This window comes from Tetrao urogallus (assembly GCF_951394365.1).
Source record: "Tetrao urogallus genome assembly, chromosome: 5".
NCBI classification, from domain to species: Eukaryota; Metazoa; Chordata; class Aves; order Galliformes; family Phasianidae; genus Tetrao; species Tetrao urogallus.
In genome coordinates, this window is record NC_136818.1 from 30,849,205 (window position 1) to 30,876,715 (window position 27,511).

The 27,511-nt window shown below is 39.1% G+C and overlaps 1 protein-coding gene across 2 annotated transcripts in view; it reads left to right on the forward strand.

The window, feature by feature from the left end:
* The window catches only part of PRKG1 (protein kinase cGMP-dependent 1), a gene marked incomplete at both ends in the record, with an annotated part of 385,856 nt that overhangs the window by 315,127 nt on the left and 43,218 nt on the right, over window positions 1–27,511 (forward strand). For both annotated transcript variants that reach the window (XM_079535711.1, XM_079535712.1), the window contains 2 exons: window positions 1,729–1,794; window positions 10,707–10,781. In XM_079535711.1, the coding sequence (XP_079391837.1) occupies window positions 1,729–1,794; window positions 10,707–10,781 (141 nt within the window). The remainder of the gene's footprint in view (window positions 1–1,728; window positions 1,795–10,706; window positions 10,782–27,511) is intronic.

Here is a 27,511-nt window from a genome sequence, read left to right on the forward strand (position 1 = left end):
GTGCTTCAGGGTATTCAGAGGTGCTTATTTCTTGACTTAACATTTTGTGTATGAAGCACTATATAATTCATAAAAAAAAAAGAAAACATTTTTTCCCCTAACTTATCAGTTATTTCTGCTTGTGCAGAACATAAGGAAGCCTTAGAACTGCATGCATAGAAATGCATGACTTTCTGCATTATAAAAGCCTTTACATCTCTGTTTGTGAAGTAAAATGTCCTTTGGAGAAGAGCCTTCATTCCACACTAATTTCATGCTGATTATAGACACAGATCAGGTACAGTGCAGTGGAAACCATAACAGTTATTTGTGTATTTTAATCTTTAATGTTGAAGTTTGCTTTAAACGCTTGAACTGAAGCTGTGAACACCTGTGTTTTACTTCTCTGCAATCTGAGAATACGTAACACTAAATGCTTTGTGATAGAAAGGCATCCAGGATAGCAGAACATCTATGTGAAGTTTTAGTGGGAATTAATGCACAACCAAAAGCATTGCATCCTCATTTAATAATGCATTAATATCTGAGCAGAAGTTGGCTACAGCAACTTAGTAGAATATTAAATATTATAATTTCTTATCCTCTATATATTTACCAAAGTTTTAGAAGTTAATATAAGTATTTTTATAATGCTGTTGGTCTACTTTCTTTAATTTGTTTTAAGTGATGATTTTGTTTATTGGCATGGATAAATTAGCACTAACACATTTACTTTTATTGAAAGTGATCTCAAAGAATGCTTTGGATTGAGCATTAACATTTATTTCAATTTTATTTCTGCTTGCTCTGCTTTAAAGGTAGCTTAAAGATACTTAAATTGAAGATAGCTTGAAAGCAATGAAAGTAAATGTAATTAACAATTAAAGGGAGAGTACCTGTTCCTGTATGGGTGTACATGCACCACTCTCCTTTTCACCACACTGCTGCTTTAATACTTTCAGTCTTTGAAGAAGAGAACTGCTCTTTCCAATGGCATTTCTAAATCTCATTTTCTACTTCAGTGGAAATAAGCAGTGGTTTTCCAGTCTAAATGAATTAGATGTGTTTAGAAGAGGTGGACCTATTTTGCCTGTAATCCCTTTATATTTAATAGGTGAAAAGATTTTGAGTGGATTTGAGTTAAAGCAGTGACTCTGACTCTTGCATTCTGGTTTGCCAGCACAGAAAATGCAGTGGCATTCAACACATGATAAATAGGTCTGATTAAAATTAACTTCTTGATTTGTAGCTTGGGCTGGCCAAGGCCAAATTGTGTGGCAGGAAAAGGGAAAACACTGAATATCTAATAATAAAGATACATTGTGCCTCTGGTGTCCTTCCTAACTGCCTCCTTAACCTTTCAACTGTGAGATATTGCCCTCTGAACCATGGCCTGGGGAGAAAAAATGAAGGGTTTGGGGGAGGAGGACATAGGTAGAAGTTCATCAACACATCTATGCAAATAGCTAATATTTCTATAGCTGTTTCCATTTACAGAAAGATAGAAGACCTTGCCAAACAAAAGGGTGTGGGCCAATACGTTGCTAGATGCCCTATTTACAAGGGGACCCTACTTCTGGTTTTCTGCTCGTGCATGTTTTTTTGCTCTCACATGCTTGACTCCTGTATAGGTGAAGAACATCTTTCCAAGGAAAACGTTGTGAAAACCTCAGTTTTATTCTTGAAGTGTTTAGAATGAAGTATGTCCAGAAGTATAAAGTTTGCTTAAGAAATATATTTTTCTTTCAGGGAGGATGTCAGAACTGCAAATGTCATTGCGGCTGAAGCAGTAACTTGTCTGGTCATAGACAGAGAGTAAGTACATAAACTTCTTGTCTTGAGGTGGGGTACATCTCCAGTTCACACTTCTTATAGGTTTTAACTGCAGCCTTTGATCATTTTCTGTAAAGTCATTTAATTTTGAAAAATATATTCACAGTACATTACAAGTCCTTGATAAAGTAGCGAGAACATTCCTCTAGATGAGTAAGTCGAAGTTCAGTGATGACAAATACAGAAAATTAAGAAGTACAGAATGACAAAATGGAAATAAATAGGGAGAGAGTGGAAACAGATCCAAGCGTTATGGCGGTATGCAGATTGAGGTAGCATCAGCAAAATATCATGAACCAAAGAAATCTTCTGACAAATGCTAGAAAAACATGTTGTTATTCTTTACCATGTAGGGTTGGAGAGCCCTTGTCTATAGGATCTAGCCCTGCTTAAAGCTCTGCAACTCCAAGAGGATAGATCAGAAGAGCAAAATAACATTTTACCTATTATAGATGGAAAACATTGAGGAATTGGGCGTTTTTTCATCTAGGCAAGAATTGCCTGCACTTCAGGAAAACAGTGCTGCAAAGTTGACTGCTGAGACTGGTGAAAAAATAGCATTACCTTGAAAATCCACTGTGACTCTTGGGGTGGTTTTCCAATGATGAGGGCAGTGATGAGGCACTGGAATACACCATCGCACAGAGAAATCTTCCACCTTCACAGTGGAAAGTGTTAGTTGTGATTTTTATTGCTGCATAGGGAAGACTGGTTTTGTAATGGCAATGCCACAAAAAAATACCAGCTCAGAGTTCAGCAGTGATTTAAAAAAAAAAACAAAACCAACAAATCTATTGTTAGGCATTAATAGAATTTTTTTTTTTTTTTGTAAGTAAATCTATGGCTTGTCTGTGCTTCACACACTGTGTTGTTCTTGTTTCCTCCAAAATGAAAAGTTAGACCAAAAAGTTGTTTGGAGACGGGTAGAAAAAATGATTGATGGAGAAAATGGCTTCTGTTGGAAAAATAAGCAAGTAAGTTGAAACTCTGTTCTGGGAAAGCGATGATGAAATGAATTTCTCACTGCCTCCCCAAGCGTGAGAACCCAGAGGTAAGTGCAGGAAGGAAGTGAGAGCCAAAAGGAGATGGCTTTTCACACGGGGTGGCTCATGGAGCTCTTCCCTATAGGAAAATGAGAAGCTTACAAGTGTTCAAAAGGAAGAGAAATCCACTGGATTTATTAAATATGCAGGAACTCTACTGCTGGCTCTAGAGAGTCTCTGAGAGGTGTAAGAGTATTGAGACAAATACAAATGCTGGGTCTATGCTTGAAGTCTTGAAGACAGAAGGAATTGACGTAAGATGAAGTCAAAGGGCAGCTGCTGAGTTACAAGTGACTTCTGAGGCATTCTTGTAGTGTGATAAGATTAATAGGAGATACATCTCATGTTCTCTGGTAGGCATGAGCTAAATGCACCCAATCCTTTCTAATATTTAGTTTTATATTCAATTATTGCTTATTGTTTATCCCAAACCTTTGTTGTAATGTTCTGAAATAACAGAATAAGGATGAGTACTTGAAAAATCTTAGATCTCCTGATCTGCTAGTTCACTTATTGTCAATTTTTTAAAAAAGCCAAGCAATTAAATTATGGTTTAGCTGTTGACAACAGATGGTGAACTTCAGGACTGTCAGCTGAGTGGCATTCTTCCACATATACAGGCAAGGTAGCCTGACAGATAAAATACATATTATCCCTTGTTATTCTGTGGGCAATAAGATGAATCAGCAGAATTAGATATTGTAGCAAACATTAATTCAGAGAAATATAAAGCAAAGAGTTATTTCTACATTTTTTCTGAATTCCTCTATGGGGGTCATTTTTCTTTTCCACCATAAGCATTTTAGAAATGAATTAAAAAAATAAGTAATTCCAGATTTAATCCTTCCTGAGTATTTTACAGATCTCATGTGATATCCCCTTTATTTTGTATACAATGACCTTGAAATAGTAAGGAAGTACAAGTTAAATTTAACTGATGAAGCTGTAGTTCATCTACACCAGGAATTCTAGTAATGCTCAGCAATTAGTAGCAGAGTAACACTATTTATAAGAATACTATTTATAGATCAAGAAATGTAATACTATTTATATCACTATTTATAGTTCAAGGAACTCTGTTCTCTGTCTTGACTAGTTCTGACTTTCTTGTCATAGCTCTTCCCTTCCACTATTGTATCATGGTTTGCAGATAACCATAGAAGCTAAGTTTAATATGGAGAAAATGTAGTAAGACTTATGTAAATTTGGAAAATTGTGCAGGCACTGTTCTGCTAATGAGGGAAATAGCATTTTTGTATATCCAGATATACTGAATATTAAGGCATTTGGTTTGTTGTGGTGGTCAGCATAAAGGTTTGCACTGAGTTATATGCAAAGTAGCAGCGGAATCTGGGAGTCAGCTTTACTGATTATGGTTAGAAGTTCTTCTGCACAGAACGAGGAGAGGTGCTTGTCACTACAGTCTTTTAGTATTTTCTATTACAAGACAAGCTCTTTGCTTAATCAAATGTAACTACTGAAGCAGCACTCCATGTTCTATATGCTCTATATATCAAGCTAAAATGATGCTCAAGGAACATTGGGACACTGCTCTCAGACATAGGATTTGGGTTTGTATGGTCCTATGTGGTCATCAGGTTGCACTCAATGATCCTTATGGACTCTTCCATCTCATGTTATTCTGTGATTCTATGTGCTTATAAAGTAATAAGGAAGAGAGCGTAACAGCATGACAGTTAATAGCAAAAAGGGGAAATATATATGGAGTATACTCAGGGAATAGAAATTATTGAAGGTGAGAGAATGTAATTGTTGAGCTGAAAGCTGTATATGAACAATGTATCTCATGGTATGGTTTCTGAAAGAGGAAAAATAGGAATGTGATTATGGAGTTTGGGTTGGTTTTGGAACTGTGGAGAAGATGTGTGAGGGACTGAAGAGTTACAGGTACCAGTCAGACATCAGAAGTCTCTGTACAGACCACGATTCTTCAAAAGTTGCAGGCAGCTGGGAAAGAAAGGAGGAAACCTGGCTAGGTTTTTTTTTCCAGCTAAGAGCTGGAAGCAGTGAAGAAATCCAGTCTGTGGCTGTAAAAGAAGGAAGATTTTGCAACCATTATGGGAATTCTGCAAAACCAGGAATTGTATATGGAGCCAGAGAAGGCAACTGGAATCCTCGTAAGCAGAGAGAATCTTCATCTTGTCCTGAAAACAGAAAGGCATGCTGTGTTTCAGGAGTAAAGGTGCTGCATTTGCACAGAGATAACAGAAATGTGGTAGAGGAGCAATGAACCACGGAGTTTGTTTCCTAGGGTTCCAAAAGGCTGCAACCTATTAAAGAGGTGTCCAGCATAGATACCTGGTGTGGGTCAAAATCGCTATGGACAGAATAACAGGACAGTGGTGAACAGACACCTGGATGTGTTTGGAAACGGGTACGTTAAGGTATAATTAGGATAGATGTGAAAAAAAATTTTGGCTATGGAGATGTCTGGACTTACATCAGTATTAAATGACTATAAATTTCCAGAGAAAAGGAAAAATAATTGCTAGTAATAGTGGAATGTTGTTGATCAGGCTTAAAGAGAAAGTCTAAATAGTAGTTAGAGAGACTGTGGGAGAGAAAAGGGACTCTGAGATCAGGTAACAAGAGCACCTTTTATTCTTTCCATGTTCTTAGTAACTTTCTTTCTCAGAAACTTTCATCATAGAAAGGTGACATATTTAGGAAATGATTTATAGGGAATTAATGTATAATCTACGTGTTTGTTTGGGGGGAATGTCTGTAGAAGATTCGCTAGTTGGTTTGAGATTAATATTCTGCCAGTATTTAGAAAGTGCACAGAAAACAAAAGGAGCTTCAGGTGCGGAATCTCTAGACAGTATGGCAGCGCTGTAGGCAGGACCTGCCCTGTAGTGGCTGCACTGGGAACACCATTGATTTTGTTCACCCAAGAAACCTGGCAGTCCATTGGCATAGAATAATATAAAGGTTTGGGTTAAAGATCATGAAGTTACAAACCTCCACCATTGGCGGATTCCACTATGGTGTTAATCACAGAATCACAGAATGGCCAGGGTTGGAAAAGACCTCAAGGATCATGAATCTCCAACCCCCCTGCCACATGCAGGGCCACCAACCTCCCCATTTAATACCAGACCAGGCTGCCCAGGGCCCCCATCCAATCTGGCCTTGAACACCTCCAGGGATGGAAGGGGCATCCACAGCCTCTCTGGGCAGCTGTTCCAGCACCTCACCACTCTCATTCTAAAGAACTTCCCCTTCACATCCAACCTAAATCTTCCTTTCCTCAACTTCAAACCATTTCCCCTTGTCCTGCAGTTATCTACCTTTTCAAAGACTTGGTTTCCCTCCTGTTGTAGGCTCCCTTTAGGTACTGAAGAGTTAAGAGTTAAGAGTTTACTTCTTGCCATATAAAAAAAAAAAATAATAGCATATTTGTACCAGTTCATGTGTATTTTAAAAAACAAGCTTTGTAAAAGTTAAGAAAGATTTCCACAGAATTTCAGAATATATTCCAGGTTTCAGCATGTCTGTGCACACTGTCCTGGAGGAAGAGGTTCCATTAACCCAACAGGGCAAACAGATGCCAGTGGTGGCAAAGCTGACTGTAAGAGGCTAACAGCTTTGTAAGGAATTTGGACAGGCTATCTGTCTGGAGCAGCAAAGGTGCTCTTCTTGCCATCACTGAAGCTGTGGGAATTGGGAAATCAGCTTGAAAACGTCAGCAAAATCCACGTGTTGTTCATGGCAATTGTCAGACTACTCAGCGCAGTTTCTGACTATTTGTGATTTGTGGAACCATTATGTGCATGAGGAAGTAGAAAGCTTTTTGCACAAGTAGTATTTCCTGCTGATGGAAGATATGATCTCAGTAAACATATTAATATTTTATAACAGTTTTCTTTGTCAGATCTCATTTACTCTTTTTTTTTCTTTTCTTTAAGAATCCATAGGTTTTTTTTGTATTCCTGACCTGCTAAGGCCCTATGTGAAACAAAGCAGAAGCTGGTGGTTACATGTTAACTACTGTGGTACTGCAGTCATTTATCTTGTAGGAAGAAAGTAATGGTGGGAAGTGGACAGCATGGTTGACTTCAAAGTATTTCAAACTTGGCCTTGAAGTGACTTGTCTTTAGTGATTTTTTGGGCTCTGTGAAGGTGTTATTAAGTTTGTTGTAGAAGTAGAATGGACCGGTTGGGGAAAAGTTGGCAATTTGAATATGATAGAATGTGAGAGACGCTTTAAAGCTTTGCAAAAGGCATCTGATAAAAACCGTGTCGTGGAACAGCCTTGAGCATCTGTTTTTGTAACTCAATTTGAATAAACACGTACAGACACACTTCACTTGTGACTGCTTTGCATGGAGTTAAAGCAGGAAGAAAACTTGCAAAACACGTTTGTAAAGTTTTGATCATTATTGACACCCTAGGAGAGCAGTTTGTGCAGCTTTTTAAACTTTTTTTTTTACATCTACATACTGAACTTAGAATAGCGTTCTTCTTAACTGTAAGAATATTTGCACTGAAGCTGATGATTCAGATTAATCTTTTATTCATATGTGATTTTTTTTTCCTCTGTATAATTTATTTAGGTTGATAACAATATTTTCCTGGAGCACCGAGGTTTCCAAGGTGTAAATGTTGTGGGTGCTGGGAGTACAAAATTACCCAATGCAAATGACGAGCTGAAACTCAGGGCACAGCTGCTCCTGACAGAGGCTGGCAGTGCTGCAGAACTGTCTGGTATTTGCAGATATTGAGTGCTAAATGATCTTTTTCTGCTTACTATCTTCTTCAGTTGTACGTGCTCATTTAGGGGCAGATATTTTTAAGGCAACCTTTTAAATATTTTGGGTATTTTCAGTTTGGATTTTACAGTATTGTCTTTATTTGTAAGCCTTCCTTTGGTTTGTGAGGGGATCACTCTAAGGTGCTGAGAAAGGTTGCTGTGTCAAATCTCTCGGCAAAGGAAATCAGAGAAGAAAAAAAAAAAAGGTATTATCCTAGCATGACTGACCTTACACAAGCTAAGCTGAATGCTTTCGTTGGAGATATTCATTTCTGATGCTTTACTATTTTTCCCAGTTGGGGTGAGATTTATCCATGGAGAAAATTGGTTATGAGGAGAGAATGGAAAAAAAAAAAATGAAGAGAGAAGGCTGTGCAGAGAAAAACTGAGAAGTTCTCTGATGAAAGTCTTGGGGATGTTACAACCAAGATGACAGACAATAAGAGAGTGACTCCAGCGGGCTTCAGAATCCCTCCCAATCCAAAATCTGGTTCAGGACAATCAAAGAAAAACTGGAGGGTATACAGATTATAACAACTGACTGTTGTTACTCCTTCCTGTGACTTCTTTTTTGCCTATGTAGTCTATCACTAGAGAAAAATCTGTTCACATTGCCAAAAAAAAAAAAAAAAAAAAAAGGAATGTCTAATCCCACCACATTTTCTTAACCACATGAAAGCAACCCCAAGCCTTGCTATTTTAAATTGCATTTGAAGCCTTAGGTCATGCCTTGTAGCACGCCAGGAGGATTACAGTGTTGCTCAGTTGCCTAAAAAGCAGTTTGTGAAGCATTAACATCTATGTCTTGCTTTACTTTCACTGCTGCCTTGCAAGGGCTTGGCTTCATCCATTGACTCTCTATATTCATCTCTAGACAAACAGACCTTGCTGTGTCAAACCCTGGAGCTGAATTTTTCGTGTTTTCACTGCTGAGTAAGGGATTTTGCATTGAAAAGATCCTCTGGTTAATAACACATCCAAATAGCAAAGCATACAAGCTGCTTAACTTCTGTCTTGCTAGAAGATCCTAATGCAATGGAAGAGCAAAGGGATCCTTTCCCTCTCCTCTTCGTTAATGAGCTCTTTTAGCTTTCCCTGTGCTGCATAAACGATTCCCTGGACTGCATAATTAATATTGCAAATTAAGCAAGGTTGCACAATGAGGGAATTTGTGTGGGTACAGGATATTTTCAGAACGATATTGACTATAATTACACAAAAGGCCACGGTGGGAAGCCCTGTTACAGCATGTAACTCTAGATGCAAACAGTATGAATAGATCTCCCAGCTGTGACCTGTTGTCTTTTATTTATTACAATAATGGCTAAAATGCAGCTTTTTCCAGCTGCCATTTGTAAAGCAAGAGCAGATAATAATTAAGCCTTACTTCATTCTTCTGGAAATTGTATCCTCTGCTCGTAGTGCACGCACCATGCTACTTCTCCTAAGGTCAGACATCTCCTGATGCAGCAAGACATTTAAGCTCCCACTTAAGAACTTGCAGCATGTTTGAGATTATTCAGCAAAGCATGATCCAAACAGCTTCACCACCCTTAAAGGCAAAGGGGATGCGATGTCACAGGATGTAGTGTTTTCTACAGATACATTTTATTAAAGCCAAATGCATCCGCTGGATGAAAATATTTTATCTCCATATTTTCACTAACAGCTGAGATTCACGGCTATCCTTATCCTAAAATGTCATGCATTCTGAAACCAAATCTTTAGAGGAAAAAAATACAAACAAACTGAAAACTATTACCTTCATCTGTGTTCATCACTGATGAAAAGCATTAATTCTCTTTTGTCCTGAGATTCTTTAATAAGACAGGACAATGTGAAGTATTTTCTTCTTTCTTCTGTGTGTGTAAATATGGCCCTAGATGTTGTTTTCCTGTTTTTTTTTCAACTTTTAAGTTACTTTTAAAAAACTTTTTGATTAAAAAGCGATTCTGTTCTTCTGTTTATACCTCAGGAGGGTCAGGACCATATAGAAAAGAACTGCAGGGTCCTCCATTTTGAAGTTGTGGCCTTAGGGCTATGATTAGTCACAAGGCATTGTAGTTGGGAGCAGCTCATCCTTCCAAATTAGCTTAGCTCTTTCCTCATTTTGCAAGTTCATTCTTTAAAGTAAAGTCACACCACATGCGAGACACACGTGCACTGGCAAATAATGCAAGAGTGTAGAAGGGAAGAATAATTTTCACTCAAATTTTCAGTTACAGATTTTAATTCATTTCAGTTATTATTTAAAACATTCAAATTTGCATTCCTTTTTTAGTTTCCGACACTGTGTAATATCACTTACACAGACACAACAGTCACCATTTTAATTGTTTTTCCTCTGGAGCGATGCTTGTTAGTTGATTGACTGGTCATCGGGTCCATTTGTTTGAGTCACTCACGATATAAAAAGATTTTCGAAGTCTTTTTCCCATATGTTTATGCCTTTTGCACCTCCCCCGGGGCAGCGGATGGTGTTAGGGGACTGCTCAAACTACTGCTAGCTTGTACCAGGAATGGCTCAGGAGTGCTGATTGTATCAGGCACTCCTGTTGTTTCATCCTCTCTCACTCAATGTTTTGCCTAATTAAAGCCAAATCTTGTTAAGCAATCCAGCTTATGATTATTTGCTTATCTTTCTGCCTTGCTTTCTTTTTCTTCTCTGCTTTTTTTGTTGTTTTTTTTTTCCCCCTCTTTTTATTTTTCCCTTCTGTTTTTTGGTTGCTGCTTCTCTTACACTGAGAAGGCTTAGGTATTGAAGTAGAGATTATCTCTCACTTCAAAAACAGGGATTTCTTGGGTTTCTGGTTGGAGAGCAGGGTACGATAGTGGCACTTCAACATCATGGGACTTATCAGCCAAATTGACAATGCCAGATTTACTGTGAAACTTGTTAGGGATTGGGTTCAGTCTCTAAAAAAGCTGGATAAAAAAGTTTGGACATTCATGGTTATTATCCAGGGTCATCAAGGGGCATCCCCTGGTTGCTGCTGAAGAGCAACATTGGCTTGTATGGCTCCCTCCAGGTGGACATTGTTCTCTTAGCAAAAATGCACATTTTTTTCTTTTCACAGCTCCTTCAAACATCTGATTGGTGGCCTAGATGACGTTTCCAATAAAGCCTATGAAGATGCAGAAGCAAAAGCAAAGTAAGTGCCAGCTTGTTGTGTTCAGCATAGAATCTTCACCTAATTTTTCTTTTTCTAATGGTTTTCTTGATACTGAATATCGTAATTCCAAAAAACCTGCATTTTCTCAACATAGCAGTGTAAAACAGCTCAAACAAGCAGTGAATGAAGTGTTTATTCTTAATTTCCTTCCGGATGAGCCTCATTGTATCTCCCTGGTGCTCTCTGTGAGTATGGAAGGGCCAAGTGTCCCCAGGCAAGTGCCCAGCTGGGTGGTCCCAAAGTCACTATGATGTGTGAGTCCAAAGAAGCCTCACACCTTAAAGAAAAATCACAAAGTTGTTCTTCTGAAAGTAAGTATTTCTGGGAAATTACAGATCTTGAAAACAGCAAGTAATGAGGGAAATTGCTGTTTTATATGAGTTTTCTTTAGAGAGCTGCAGTCTTTCTGAAACATTTTCATAGTGTCAAAACCTTTTCCGAGACAAAGAATGGTAAGTCAAGTTTGTCATTTTTGAGTGAATGCTATAGTTATTTTGACATGAAGCAATATATTTGTCTGAATTCCTAGCTCTAAATACTCATCTGTTTCAGGAGTGAGCTGCAGTGTGTTGTGATTTTAATATATTCCCCCCAAAAAAACCACTCATAAGTCATTCTTGATTCTTTTAAATGAAAGATTTGTGTATGTCTACAGTTGATTCTATATCAGTAATAAAGCTTATAGAGAAGAACATATTACAATTTAAGTGATGGTGAGTATAAACCAGTAAGATTCAAAAGCCAGAGTTGTTTAAGACTTAACTGACGTTGCTATGTAAAAAATGATTGTGCTGTTTTTTTTCTTCTTCTTACCACGTTCAAGAAGGGGTTGGGTGTTTTCTCCAAATCAAATACTGAGAATGAGCATCTTTCAATCAGTGGTCGAAATTTAAGACTGCTCTGAAGACTTCTCATTAAAGCAAAGAGGCCCGAAATAGAGTATTGCAAAGGTATTCACACTTCTACAGAGAGAAGAGGAGACAACCTAAACAATTATTTAACTAAAAATAAGTGTTTGATTGTTTGCTTCAGAAAGCAAATATACATCCCAAGAAACTTAGTTTCTTGGACAAAACTTACTAATTTTGCAAAGTACTTGGAAATTAAGGTTTTTTTTCTTTTATTATCATATTTGATTGATACTTGAAATACATTTTTAATTGTGTTTTTGTTTGTTGTGGGGTACTAGAAGGCACCTGACGGTTTCATTATTCACCTGCCTCAAATCAGACCTTTAAGATTTCTTTTTCAAAAGCTGAAGTTCCCCAAAATCCTTCTCTTAATTAAAAAAGGGAGGAGGCTATCAGCCTCTTCTACCGTCCCAGAAGACAGATAATTGGGGCACAGAACATGAATTCAGATGGACAGCATGTTGTCACAGTGGATAAATAGCTATCATGTGTTATAGACAAATGTGATGTGCATTACTATACATGCAATCTGATAGTACCAGCTACAAACTTGAAAATAATGTTACTGATTTGAAAATTAACCTAAGTGATTTACAGAGAGATTGTCTTAAGTACTCCAAGGTAGTATGGCTAGGTTGCAGTTGGACTTGATGATCTTGAAGGTCTCTTCCAACCTGAGCAGTACTACGATTCTAAGCACTTTTATTTTTTTCAGATTTTATTCTTAGTGTTACTCTTCGGGATATTGTGATTTCCTTCTGAAAAAAAGGTGGAAAGCATTGATAATGAAATTGGGGATTTTTTTATTTTATTAATATGATGATGATGTTACCACAGACACTTTAATGAATCACGCCAGAATCCGTTGGCACTAAGCAAAATTTACAAATAGAACTTGCCATTTCCCATTTCATCATCTGTATTCTCACATTCTCAATTCTGAGCTGCATTTTTAATACGGTATCATGTAGTCTTATTTTCACAGTGTTTGTGTATGCAGATTGTAATGGAGAGTTTTTCATGCTGGATTTGTGACTTTTAGGGAAAGTTTTCAGGATCTGCTGCACACTTTATAGCTTACCTTTAGGAGGACTAATTTTGGACCTATTTTGGATAAATTCATCATAGAATCATAGAATCAGCAAGGTTGGAAAAAACCCACAAGATCATCTAGTCCAATCATCCACCCATCACCAGTAGTTCACCAGAAATTCATTTTATTAATCAACATTTTGTTCTTTTACATTCATTCTGTTAATCAACAGTTTTGAGCTTTTACATCCTTTATCCCTGTCCTTTTCTTCTAATGCCAACTATTTTGTCCAAATGAAAGAAAAAAGCAGAGGGTTGCTGATGGTAGAGGAGTTGTTTCCTCAAAGGAGGAATTGATTAATTTTGTCAGCAACTGTTCCTGCCATCTTAGAAGTTAGAGGCCAATGCTTGAATTGTGTCACTCAATACTGTAGGGGATGGTGACATTATTAACTATCACATATTGACTTTTTGTCTTTGGAGAAGCAGAAGGGATCAGTGCTGTCTGCCTTGAAAAACATTACAAAAGAAATGCTTTTCCAAAATAATATGGCAGTTTTTAGTCCAATACCACATTTGCATTTGCTTGGCCCTTGAAAGCGTGTACATGCCTACAAAATGATTAATAGAATAGGAAATAATAGCAAAGTTACTCCGAGACTGGTGTGAGATACATTGCAAAGTTTTATCCCTCATGTTATTGTTTCTATATCTCACAAGATAAAACTCCTCTGGGGGAAGAGTCTACTTGGCAGAAATTTTAACCTGGATTACTTTTCAAGCTGCTGTTAATTAGCTTTAGCTAATTGTCCTTCAAGAGCTTATCTTCTCTGAGAAGTTTGCAAAATGAAAGAAAACAGCACATAAAGCACATTCAGGTACTCAAATAAATAAATAAATAAATAAATAAATAAATAAATTCCTGTTTTTGAATTCTTGTAGCTAGAATCTCATTTTCAGTGTTCACATGGCCAGTGACAGAAGGCACTTGGATGGAGAGAAGTTTTTTATGTATCCTTATTCACCATGTATCAGGTAGATCCACACAAAGGTCAGACGTTCAGCAAGCATAAACACACAGAGTAAATGCAAAGGACATTCTAAGACTTCATTACAGCGTCAAACCCTGCTTTTGGTTGATGTGGTGGTCACATTCAGAACTGATGTGTGAACAGTGTAACATTTCATCTATTTCTGCCACTTAAGAAATACAAAGCATGTTTTCAAAAAATCCACAGAGTAGCAGCAAATATATTTTCTTATAAATCTGTCAGAATCAAGACGGTTGTTAAATTCCTCTTAATTTGTAGATACCTGATCTACAAAAGCACAAATGTAGACTACATCCAATAAAGGGTTTGTGTTCTTAAAGTAGGACTTAGGCCTTGGGCAAGGTGTTCATTGCAAAAATGAGTACTAAATTGGTAGCACTGTATTTTATTTTATATCTGTTTTAGAAGATGGCAAGAATTTTGCAGGGCAGAGTTATGGTCTCAGTGTGGGACATGTCTGAGAGGTTGCTGGCAGAAGTTACAGGGTCAGAGGAGCTTTCAATGCATGCAGAAATCCTCCAGTTCCAAATGGGCAGAACAGCTTCTTGTTGAGTTCATCTCTTTCCAATCTGATGTTTTCTCAGCCACCCCTGAGATGTGGCTGGTGTGCTCCTAGATCCACAGAAAACATGGTAGCTGTCAAAGCGAACAGCAGATGTACTGCTGAAAGCAGCGCCATTCAGTTTCTCATGTGCTCAAGCTGAGTTATCTTCAGTGCTGTATTATGAGTTGCCTTAAATTCATGTGACTATAGAAATTCTAGCTTAATGTATCTTCTGATATATCTTCTTAGTTTTATATTTTAGAAGGACTTTTTCCTTTTTTTTTGTTTTTTTTTTTTGTTTGTTTGTTTGCTTGTTTTTGTTTTGTTGGGGTTTTTTTTGCTATCTTGGGTGTGTTAGTTCCCCTTATATCCATTCTCTGTGGTCAGTTTCTTTATTCATAAAATCAGTGATTGATGTTTGAGTTGGAAGGGACCTTTGAAGACCATCTGGTCCAACTGCCCTGCAATGAACAGGGACACCTTCAGCTAGATCAGGTTGCTCAGAACCCCGTCCAGCCTAACCTTCAGTGTCTTCAGGGGTGGGGCACAACTTTGATTTAATCCCTAGAGTTAATATTCTGCTTACAATGTATTCAGAGAAGTTAATAAATTCATCAACTAATAAATATTAGAGTTACACTCCTGCTGGTGTCAAGGTGAAGGCAAGAGGCAAGCTTTTAACTTGGTTCATGTTCTGAGAAAGCAGGAGTTTCAGAAGAGGACCACACACTGCATGCGGAGCTTCATTGCTTTTTGAGGCAGGACAGAGGTACCTGAGCAAGCAGACCCGTCTAAGCGTAGATTCATTCCAAATGGTCACTAGTGCAACTCAGAAATCCAAGAAGAAACTGGTGGTTTCTACTGTAGTTATTGGTGCCATGTGAGGTGAGAATTCAGCAAATGCTGCTCTGACCAGCAAACAAATCCTTTCTGCTGAGTCTTCCTCATCCAGAAAATTCCTGAGGTTAATCCCTGCACCCTCCTTTATGCACTAACATGGCCATCAGATGAAGTCAGGCTTGGTCCCACTTGTCCTTGACACAGCTGAGGCAAGGGAGAGGCCCCTGCCATGAAAGCAATGGGGACAACTGCAAGGTGCCCCTCACCAGCACACCAGGAATATTGGCAACTGCCTGGGCATTGCTCTGCCAAGCAGAGCATGTCTGCCTTGATGGCCAGGTTCCCCACGCTCCTCTTCTCCCATCACAGCCAGAATTGTCTGCTGATGTTGATCTCCTGTGGCAGCGGGGCTTGAAATTAATACCCTATTGAAATCCAGACACTGGTGCCTTCATGATATTGCTCTAAGCTCTCTGCAGACATGGGCTATTTTGATTGCACTTTTTGCTTTCTTTCATTCTAGTTCCATGACAACCCTGAGGGTAAACATTTGATACTCACAGCCAAATTTGTCGTCTTTTTATGAGACTTGAAGGAACAGGGACCTTTGTGTAGGTATACAGAGGCCTTTTCTTTTCCTAGCAGCTCTGGCCGTAGATGCCATCATCTTTATTTGTTCTGTTTTCTAAGAACAGCTCCATCCAAACCTTTTATTTTATTTGGGCACTCATCCCTTCTGTCCTTTTTAGCCTTTGTATTTCATTACATTTTTTATACCATCTCAACCATTTATTGACTTAGTTTCAGTGCAGAGCGTTATTAATATTCTTTAATGTTGTATGCATACTTTCTAGGCACTTTTCCCCTTCCATCCCAGCTTTAAAGGTAAATCTGACATTATTCTAATGAGAAAGATACAGGTACCTCTTTACGCTTCCAAGTAGATAAGGTGGCATGATGCCCCATCTTCCAAAATGGTGATATGTAGGATACATTTAGCACTAGCACTGTCTGCCATGCCAATTTAGGAAGACTTTTTGGCTCAGTGAGTACCTGTGTGCTTGGCTGGTGCGACCTGCTGGTGCCTCTTGCATGGCCTGGTAGCTGATGCACAGGTGCCATCTACTGTTCAGGACTTCCGACATGTTCGAGGGAGAAAGCATTTTCAGGTATTTGGTGTTCTTCTTCAGTGGTGCATCTTGGAGGGCTACTGCTAGCTCTGTACATGTTTCTTACCTATGCAGCCTTTGTCTATTTATTTATTTATTTATTTTTGTTTGTTTGTTGCTTTATGAGGTTTCCTCTGGGAGCTATTTTTGTAGTTGAAATTGTCTATGGGATTTGCATGCTCATTGCACTAGGTCTGTATGAGGAATAGCACAGATTGGTAAGAACGGATTTACAGAGAAAAAAGAAGTGTTGGTGGCAAGCACAGACTGTGCATTTCAGTGGAGCTTTACTTTGGAGTACTTCAAAGTCTGCTTCCTTCATACTTGTTGTTCAACAGTGCTCGGGGCGGTGCAGCACATCTTCCAGGCTGGCATCACCTGAAGGGAGCCTAGTTCTCTTCTTAGTGTGGAAGGGAGCTGAGGAATTGCTTCAGAAGTGTGCTTCTCATCTGGGCTGAGAGATGCTTCAATGCACCTTGCAGCTAAGACTATTCAGTGATTCCCTCATTGCAGTGTTTGCCTGCAGGTGAGGCAGCTCTCTGGTGACACGTGTTGGTGTCCCTGTAGCACAGACATCAGCTCTTCTGTGCTTTGCAGTATCAGGGTGTGAGCTGTGGGCAGTGCCTGCATGCATGCTGTGAGGCTGGAGTTGGCCCTAATGGTGCTCAGCTCCAAAAATGTGCTGTGGCAGGACACAACTTATCTGCCTGCCACCTCCTGTTCTGGTAAGTTGGGAATGTTTTGCATGCAGGTGCTGCGTCTGCAAGCACTGCTGCACGTGGTGGTTTGGTCAGTATAGCCAATGCATGGATTTTGTGTGAGTGATAAAAGGATTCTTTTGATTTCTTTATGTTTTAGAAAGATGAGCCAAGAAGGATTTTAACCCCTGACAAAAGTGAGACTTTTCAGTTAGAAGTTCCAAAATGGAAGCTACTGTTTAAAGAGAATGACTCAGAAAAGGCTTGACTTTCTGTTGGTCCACAGCTTTGGAAAACTTTGCTGAAATAATCCATTGCCCTCCAGCATCAGTGAAGTGTTGTGTGATTAGATTATTGTTCTGCAAGAGAAAATACTTTCTGTCTTCCAGCATTCCAGAAGTTGGATGGAGCGAGGGCTGCAATAATTGGCTCCGTCTCCCTCTGTGTCAATTATTTTCTGCATTAGTGACCATATGGGAACTAGCTTTTGCCTTGGCTGGGTGCAGTGGGGGAAAAAAAAGGCTATGGTTATTCAGAAAGGGAGGAAAGAATCACTCATAACTTGCTATCATTTCTTTTAGGCTCTATAAACAATTCAAATAACTCTTGCTATTTTGAGAAAAGGGAAACAAAAAAAGAAACCACTGAGAATGTGACTTTGCCTTTACATAGCAGTGTTTGGCCTCTGGTGTTTGGGACCTTTCTTCTTGCTGGAGAATTTTATACATGGCAGAGTTTGGCGTTAAATAATTTGTAATTGAATCCATTGACAGTTTGCATCCATGACTACCTATCAGTTCTTCCCAATTACCACAGCAAATAGTTATCTGGTTAGAAAATAAGTTCTCAGAAATTAAGATCATCCTGAGCGATATCCCTACATGCAGGCAATGGAGATGGCTGAACTGTTACCTTTTTTGGCTGTGAATTGATATTTACTTGCAGACTGGCATTACTCATGCAGAGATGTGCGCTGAGTAGACTTTATGGCTGCTTTCCTCTGGAGAAAATGCACTGTGTAATGTACTGTGTCTCTCACAAGGGATAGATTAGATTAGCTTTTAAAAACAGGTCATTTTTATTTAGGTAATAATCTATATGCTTCTTCCTTGCTAACTTGACCTTTCAATATGATAATGGGCTGTGTCAGATGGCAGATTGAAGCCTTAGCAAAAAAAAGCAAAGAAGTACTTTTGAAGCAGGCTGCTATAATAATATTCTACTGCATTTGTTTTATAAAATTAGAGCCCATCTGAGCTCAGAGATGATGAAATAAAAATGCAGCAGAAAGCTTTCTGAAGATTATGATTCTCATTCCAATGGAAACAGAAGAATATTGCTGTGAATGCACCTAGACACTCAGCAGCTCAAGTTGTACCTGCTGGCACTCGATGGAGGAGGAAAGGAGGTCTGTGTATAAAAATATGAAACGTTTTGGCGTGTATCTAAATGTTCTATTATGAAACCACTGGGAATACTTTACTAACCCTAGCATGGCCGTTTGTGTAACGTAGTCTTGGGAGCTCTAAGCAGAAACTTTGGTAATCCATAAAGAATGGAGAGGCAGTGGTAACATGAAAACGTCATTGTAGTTTCCATTTGATGCTCACTATGTTATTGAGCTGTCCTAAAAATGACCTCTGTAGCTCTCCAAGTGTTACGGCATGGGGAGATGGGCTATTTTTGCCCTACTTTCTTCAGAGAGATGTCAGTAACATGTGGGTGCTTGAATGGAATCAAATATGTGATAAATAAAAACGTGATTCTTCTTCTGTAGGGACCATCTGTTTTTGGAACTGCTAGGAGTAGTTGTGGGATTATTTCTGGCTTTTTTGGCATCCACTAGTGCAGTTGTCCATGGCTATACCTGACTTACACTTAAGAGATCTACCAGGATTTGTCTCACTTTCAGAACAGATCTCACTTTCAGAACACAAAGCTGGTAAGGAAAGAAAGAAACATGAAGCCAGGCACCAGGGGGAGGTTTGGGAGGAAGAGATCTGGGCTGCAGGGAGGGGAATGAGGAGGGAGAGCACCATCTCCCCTCTGCTGACATTTCCTGGCAGAACTGGGAGAGATGAAGAACTTTCTTCCTGTTTACACAAGAAAGTTCAGACTGAGATGCAATGGGATCAGCTATAAAGTTTTGAAATTTTGGTGTATGCAATTATTTAAACACAAGAGAGAGGAGAAATGCAGAACTTCACTCTGCTCTTTTGAAGATGAATTAATATTGTTTTCCCTGGGAAGGTAAGCATGGTACCCAAAAATGCATAGCAAATTCTGCTGACCCCTGAACAGTAATTGTGTCACATTTAAAAATGAAATTCAACCACTGAACTGTGAAATGGAAGAAATCTAATCCTGCTCTAGGTGAAAAACTCGATGCAAGCTTAACTCCAAAGTTACTGCTGACACCTCCATCCCACCTGCAGCAGAGACACCAAAACAAACCTTTTGTCTTCTTTCTCACCCTTCTTCCCTATAAAGTACACACAGTCAGTTTTCCTGAAGGTTCAGACTAATTTCTGGAGAAAGCTTACAGTGTAACGTAGCCCACACTCAAGTTGAGATTTCCACCCATGTCTCACCCTTATCTAGGGAGCATGAGCAATGGTGGACCATTGCAGTACTGGCAGTGCAGTGCCTATGTTGCAGGCTGCCAAAATTCAACTGCGAGTGCATTTGCTATAATTTTTTCTCAGTGCCTGACTGGATACTCCATTAAATGATTTGGGAAGTGCTGAGCTTTAAGTACTTAAATTGTGTCCTTAAAAAAATAATAATAATAAAAAAATACAGACCAGGAGGAAAAACTCATGATTTAACTCATCTCACAGCTCTTTCATGTGTACAAGTAAGATAAAATGTCAAAAATACAGATAAAATGAAGTTTAGTATATGTGAGAAAGCTGAGTCTCTGCAAGCCTCTGGAGAGATGAAAAAAGTCTGATCTTGCTCATTATTTTGGACATTAATGTAGAACTACCTGGAGGTTTATAGTAGGGCTATTATAATTAAATTTCTGGTGTAACTTTAAAGGACATCATTCACAACTGTACTGAAATTCATGTTCAGTAATGGGAATTAAGCATTTCTAGCTCTATCTGCACAGCACACCATTGCATGCAAACGTTTTTGTGCTCTGTCTTTAATATCTTGTAGGCTTTGCTACTTCATTTTCAGGTCTGATTTTCAGGGCACTCTGCTGAACACATCAAACAACACAATTTGTTGATAGCAAAACAAGGGTTTAGTCTGATACAATCTCAACAAATTGTGCTCTGGAAGCATTTGTGGATTTGCAGTTGCAGCTCCTGAGTGAGGAAGAAGATTTGCCTGCCTGCTGATTATCTCCTGTAAATGACTGTGCTGTACCTTCACCCACACCCAGCACAGCTGCAGGTGCATTTTCGGCTCCTTGTACTGACCCTAGGTTCAAATTAAATCAGGATATTTGCTGCACTTGGTGTGTCACCTAATCTGTCATGCTTTAGGAAGATGCTTTCTAATAAAGGTGCATTTCTTGCAACTGAGGTTTTTAATGGATAGCTGTTCCTTATTTCATTTAGAGCGAGTTTCTGTGCCAAAATGCTATCATTCATCTTTGATGGCACAGTATATTCTTATTACTTGAGCTTCTTCTGGGAGCTGGTAATAAGCAGTGTGCTGGCAGTCAGCTGTGGCTCTTATAACGTGTAGGGAAGTTGCCAGTCAGTCCCAACAGATGCTGGTTGTGCAGAAAAGCTAGTTACTTGGATGCTTTGAAAAATGAGCCATCTCTTTAAATTTCCCCGGCTTTCTAGCATGCTTTCTGATTTCATACACTTAAGGAAATGAAGGTCTTAAGTTTATCTTTTCAAGATTTCAGAAATGCTTTATGATTTCATTACCAACCTGACTGCTTAACCGATAAGCTGTTTTAATAAGAATGCAAAAATTGAATCGTTAGATTTCGTATCTGGGTCAGGTTTGGCTGTAAAAATGTTTGTTAAGCACTGAGCATGTGCTTAGTCAAAGCATTAGCTCCTGCTTGTGGAAGATATCATTGAAACAAGAAAATAAAGCTCCAAAGTTCAAAGCTCGGGAAAGAAAGTCCTGTATGAAATTATTACTGTTTCTAATGCACCCTTGCTAAATGATGAAGCTGACATTTAAAAAAAAGGAATTGCTTTCACTTTTATTGTTGCAGCCTCTGCAAAGGGTAAAGTCCTCCAAGATTGAGTACCGGGAGCAGCCTCCCTGGCCCTGGACTGTGCTCAGCATTTCACAAAGTCCTCTTAAGATTAAAAACAATTGCACTTTCCTTCCAATCAACTAAAATAAAACTCCAATAACCAGAACCTTTAAAAACTCACTTTAGGCAAACTTTTAAGAAGTAAATAAGTGCAAAATTAAGGTATTTTCCTTCGTTTCTCTATGCCTTTTTTGTTTAAAGCAGGGAAGTTTTTATCATTGTCCAGAAAATCCAACTCCTAGTGCTCCTGGAAATGGAGAATATATTTAAAGGAGAAATGCAAGACATAAAGGCTGGAAGCAAGCAGTCCTGTTTCCTCACTTTTTCCTAATGTGTTGCATAAAAGTTGGTGACGCTTTTGGATGAGTTAGGAGTCCCCTGAGTGAAGGGCCCTTTTATAGTGAGCCTCTTTGAATGGCTTCAAGCATTCTGCAATATTGCTTTGAACATGGGTGGAGAAGAAATTTCAAATGTTTGTTTGACGGGCAGCATCTCCTGTGCCATTTTAATAGAGGAGACTCACATGAAAAGGCTGAGCTCTGGGTGTGCCAGGGGCCATATCACTCAAGAAGCCAGTAGGAGCTACAAATAATGAATTCCCTTTTCAACATAATGATTGTTGGATGTCACGTGTTGGATTGGAGAAGAAAGGAAAAAAAAAAGAAGAAAGAATTCTTACTCAGCTGAGATATTTTAAAGTTTTCCTAATTTCCCAGAAGTTTTTAGTGGGTGAAGCGCTTAGAAGCTGAACATTTTTAGTAGACACTGATACAATTACTTCTGCTGGGGCTCAGACCAGCCATCACCCTTAGGAGGCAGCAAGATGAGGTGTTGGGGCCATTCATAAGGGGAATTAAGTATTTGTATACAGGTGCAAATATTTTTTTGCCTGAAAGCATGTTTAGAAAAATGCCTGTCAGGCCAGGCAGATGGCTACAGCTGTATCCTGGATGGGCTACTTGGGCTCCTTCCACATGGATCCAGCAGGGCTGGAGGCTCATCTTACATGGCTTGGAAGCCAGGAGGTTACTGCAGGAGTTGACGTCAGGGAGGCATTTTGGGTGTGCTTTGAGCTCTGTGTTCCATTGGGATCACCCAACATAGAGGGGTTTCCTCTGGCTGCACATCATTTTTGAGCTGGTTTTGCAAAATCTCTTCCACAGAACCTACCCTATGCTATTGGCATGACTGTGGGAGCTGCTTATAAAATGAGCAAACTCATATAGCAGATAATTAAGCACTGTGCACAATCAGAAACAGTTATTCAAAGAAGAACTTTGCTCTATGCACCAACGCTCATTTAAAATGATAAAATCCAACTTAAAACATCATAAACATCCATGAAATGAGTGTTTGTTGCTCCATTCCTGCAATGCTAAGCTCTAGGGTAAATATATGAGATTCAGTAATGATTTAGCTTGCCCAGGGAATTCAGGATGAGGGCCGCAAGCATTTTGGTTGTTCTGCAAATGAATGCTGTGAATGAGTTTTGAGGCCACAATGGCCTCATCTAGAATGTGATTTGATTCTAGAAAGCAGTTATCAGCCTGTTAATAGTCAGCACTCATTGACTCCAGTCTTTACAATTTATATTCTTTCTTCTTCTTTGACAGGCCGAGCACTATCTAGCTTTTCTATTACAAAAGCACTCGGACCCAGTGCCTGTTGTTCATAGTTATACGTCTAATAAAACAACACTGTCAGCTTAGACCTGTTCATTTGTATTTTACACTTTCACTCTTTACTCTCAGTTTCTATGGGAACCCGGGCTGATGTGACAATAGAGAATAAAGAACTGAAGAGCAATCTTCAAACCGTAGCTTCTTTTCTGTGCTGAATTGCCAACATTATAGAGCAGGCACAAACAAGTACAGAACCAAATAAACTTGGATGGGAAAATCAAGGCAAGTTAGACACAAGAAAGTTAATGGTAAATGAGTTTCCTTGTGGAAGAATCATGGGGAGAAGATCCTCCTTCCTAAAATATTTTGCTTGGGTTGTTCTATGCTTTTTTGCTTTGAAAATCTGAGTTTGAAAACTGAAAGTTAGGTTTATGTTTTCTAACGAGGAGATAACAATGTTTATTGCCTGTTTTTACAGCAATATCAGGGCAAGGTTCTCCACTATAAGCAACAAGAACCTCTCCGTCAGGTAAAATTATTTACAGCTCATGAGTTGGAAGCATGACACATGCGTGTAATTCCATATATTTTGCTAGGAAATATTTTCTAGTTCATATATCGCTGTATATCATTTAGCATCCACTGCGTCAATATCTGCAGGTGAATCAAGGTTAGTAATATAGATTAGCTGAGATAATTAGCTGAAGTAATTAGTAGGAAATAATTAGGAAAACCTCCTCAGGACATTCCTACAGCATTGTAGCATGTACGTGAATTTCCTAGGTGATGCTTGCATTTCAAACTATCTTGGTTGAATGTGAACATATTACTTTGAATGCAAATTGTATAATGCTATGATTAATAATAATAAAAAAAAAAAGCGTGTCTTTCAGCAGGTTTGGATTTAAAGACAGTGGCTTTGCCAAACTTTGCTCTTATACAGAGTCACATAAACAGATATACACAGAAAAGGTCTTTGAAACTGAGCTTGGTAGGGCTAACACCAATTAAAACTTACAAGCAGCTCTACATAATGTGTTTGTTTTAATGTTCATATGCACTGAGGTGGATTTTCACAGCTGTGCTGCTGAATATCAAGAAATGACTTCAAAGAGATAACAAGATGTTCCTCCCACAGTCAGCTGAAGCAGGGCACCCTTTGGGATGCACAGTGGTATCAATACTATGCTATTTTTTTTTACAAGTGCTTGTTTTGAAGGTCAGTTGATGTGGCAGTCACACTGAGATAACCCTGCTCCTGATAGATACCTTTTCCTCTCACTACTCTCTTGAAGTTGCTTTTCCCTGTGCTTCCTGGTTCCTTTGTATTTGCAGTAAAGTGATTTAAAAATGATCTTTTTATGTAACATCTGAACTGGGAGGGGTGAGCATTTCACCTGTTAACACAGCATCTACACATACATTTTATCCATGCCATGAAGTTTGTTTCTTTTTTCAGGCATCTCTTTTCAGTTTTACCCACATATTTATATATGGTTGTGTCTGTTGGCCATGAAATTGCCTTTGCAGTTTCAAACTGACTTTTCATTTCCAACAATAGAAAAGCTTCATTCAGCCCTTCTCCTGGGCAGATCTATATAATTTCTGCTGTCACTTCCCCAGATGATGGTCAGGACTTTCTGTCCTCTCTACCATAGTGCTCTGCAGCCCTCTGAGACATCCCTCAAAGTGTCTCTCCATTGCTCAACAGAAATGAATGAAAAATACAGCAACTAGATTCTCTTCCCTTCTGGTAAATAGGTAGTTTTGGGGATTTATGTTTGTAGATGTTCATTGAGATAAGCAATGATGTAGCTGCCTTGGCCACTAGTTCTCCATGACTTCTTCTGGTGCTGCAGATCTCCATGGTGGGAGAGGACCAATGCTCAGGGCAGAAGTCTCCAAAAAGTGGTCTCCTTCACCTCCACTGAAAGCTTTGGACCTCCCCAGTGGGTTTTTTTGACAACTTCATAAAGGCTTACTAACGAAGTAGCCCACTCCAACAGCTTGTAGCATCACAGCTTTGGAAGTAACAAAGAACAGGTGGCCATGCAAAGAGGCTGACTGTGACATAGTGTTTGAGGACCCGGGCATCAGATTTAGCCCTGTTGTGAGAATTCCTGAAGTAAGACGTGGCCTCCTGGTTCAGATCACAGGCAGCCTCTGGGAGGTCAGCTCCCTGCAATAGGCACAGGATCTCTGCTGCAGCCCCCGTAGGAAGAGCCAGGGAAGGAAAGCTGCCATCATCTCACACCTCTGTCCTGAATTCAGAACTGTCACCTACTGTGTGCTGCCCATACATCTGAGCTACTGGGTGCTCTCAGCGTTTTGGTTTGTGGAGAAATGCGATCCCTGTGGCTTATTGCTTCTGATTCCCACACACATCCGAACGTGGGACATTGGAGCTCAGGGATTCCTCACTCCTTCCCCAGAAGGGAGAGAGACAACAGAGCTGTATCTCTCCTGGTGTGCTTAAACCACTTGGTTCCCACTGCGAGACTTGCATCTGGACCTGTGCCTGCTCCTGGGGAGTATCCAAACTATCAGAAACCATCAGGAACAAAAGGAAATTACTCAATATTGTGTAGCATCCTCAAGGAAGCAGGCATTTCCAACAAACCTTCCATTCAGCCATAGCAAGGAACAGCTATAAAAACTGAGTGTTAGAAGAAAAATGGCAGAAAGGATGGATTGAAGCTGCCATAGCCCAGTGGTGTCAGCAGTGACAAAGAATAAATTGAACAGGATGAAGACATAGAATTAATTAGGTGATAATATTTTTTTTACCCAAGCCTCCTCTTCCTTTGCCTCTGCAATTTAAAAATAAAAATGAGTGGTGCATAGACCTGATGTTAGAAAGGCAGGATTTTTAGATCAGTTTGGAGCCCTACACCACAACTGCTGTGAAAAAGGCTCTTTCCAGTCTTGGCTAGAAAGGACTGAAACCCATTCTACTTGCAAATATGTATACGAGATGAACCACTGTTATCTGCATGTGTTGTTTTTTTTTTTTTTTAAACACTTTTTCTAATTATTACTGTTTTGTCCTGCTGGATGCAGACATTCATAATACCTGTGTATCCCTTACAAGTGGTTCTGACCTTCCTTTGGCTGCCTGTTTTTAATCAGAAGTTGATGATGTTTGTCACCACAGGGCCTTATGGTAAAAATTTCACAATTATGCTTGTTAGGCATGTAGCTGAGTTCAGCCCTTTTCTAATTCATTATCAATTCCGTGTCATGGCAAGGAAAGCTAATTCAAAACCACTGCTGCTAATTCCAGGAAAAGAAGAAGGCATTAACTCTCTTTTGGGAGTTTCAAGTGACAGCATAGCCATTAGCGGAGGGGAAATGCAGGAAGACAGTCTTTATCAGAAACCAAGTTTGTCTGCATAATTCCTCCCCAGGAGTCAGTATTTACCTTTTGGCTAAGTATTACTTTTATTATCTGGAGAAGGAAGTGCTATTGGGTCTTTCCATCTTATTAGCAAATAGCAGTTACAACTTTGTTGTTTATTAACGATGCTGACAAAGCTCAAAAAAGAGCTAATTAAAAAAGTGTGTGATTCTCTTTGAGAGCAGGAATGGATGAAAGATTTTGTATGTAAAGTAACCAGTGGGTGATACTGGAGAAGTGTTTGCAGTACAAAAATTGCTTGCTTTGATCTGATCTTTGTATCATATCATGGAATAAAGAGGATCATTCCTTTGTGACTACTTAGGTTTCTGTTGAAATAAGTGTCTTTGTGGCACAAATATTCATTAAACTTAAGACTTTAATGAAGAAAAAAAAAACCAACACCTTGTATTTATTAGATAATACAAAATGGTGGCATAGTCCTCTTCTTATTATGGCCAGTGAGATGCTAAGCTATGTTTCCTGCTGCAGAAGCCCTTGTTTTGGAACTTTTTCTGAGGGTGATGACTTCAAGGATCATTTTGGTGTCAAAACTCTGCTTCTTCATGTAACACATCTATAGTAGCTCCCGTGAAACCATTGAGTATTTAAGGAACTGGCACTGCAGGCTTGCCCTGCTGTCCCTCAGCATCCTCATGGTTGTTCTCCAGAGCACACGCTGAGCTAAATGGGCTTTTGAGCTGATCCCACACATTCCAAAGATGATCCCTTCTTAAATAAGTCTCCCAGCGGGTCTTCGTTTTACAAATAAGGAAACAGATGTGGAGAGATTAAGCAAATGAACCAGAAGTCAATAGAGAAAAGCCAAGACAGAACTAGAGTTGGCACCATCCTACTGTTTCCCATTCATGGACTGAAATGTAGCTGGCAGAAAAAGAAACAGACTGGGAAAAATTTTGCCTGCAGAATTGCCTCCTTTTTTTACTAGTACCTCCTAGTACTTTAGGAACTAACATAGAGCCACTGTAGAAAACAGCAAGACAATTTTGTCATTTCTAGTTTAAATTGTAGAAGAATCAGTTTTTAAAACTTGGGAGCTTTAGTTTAGTGTTCCCAATAGTGGGCCGTGCTCACTATTACCTAGATATTGCTTAGATCTTAATGCTGAGATATTAAGCATTTATGTACGTGAAAATATGAGGTAAATCTTGAAAATGCCAACTTGCAGACAGTTTTCAGGCCCGGG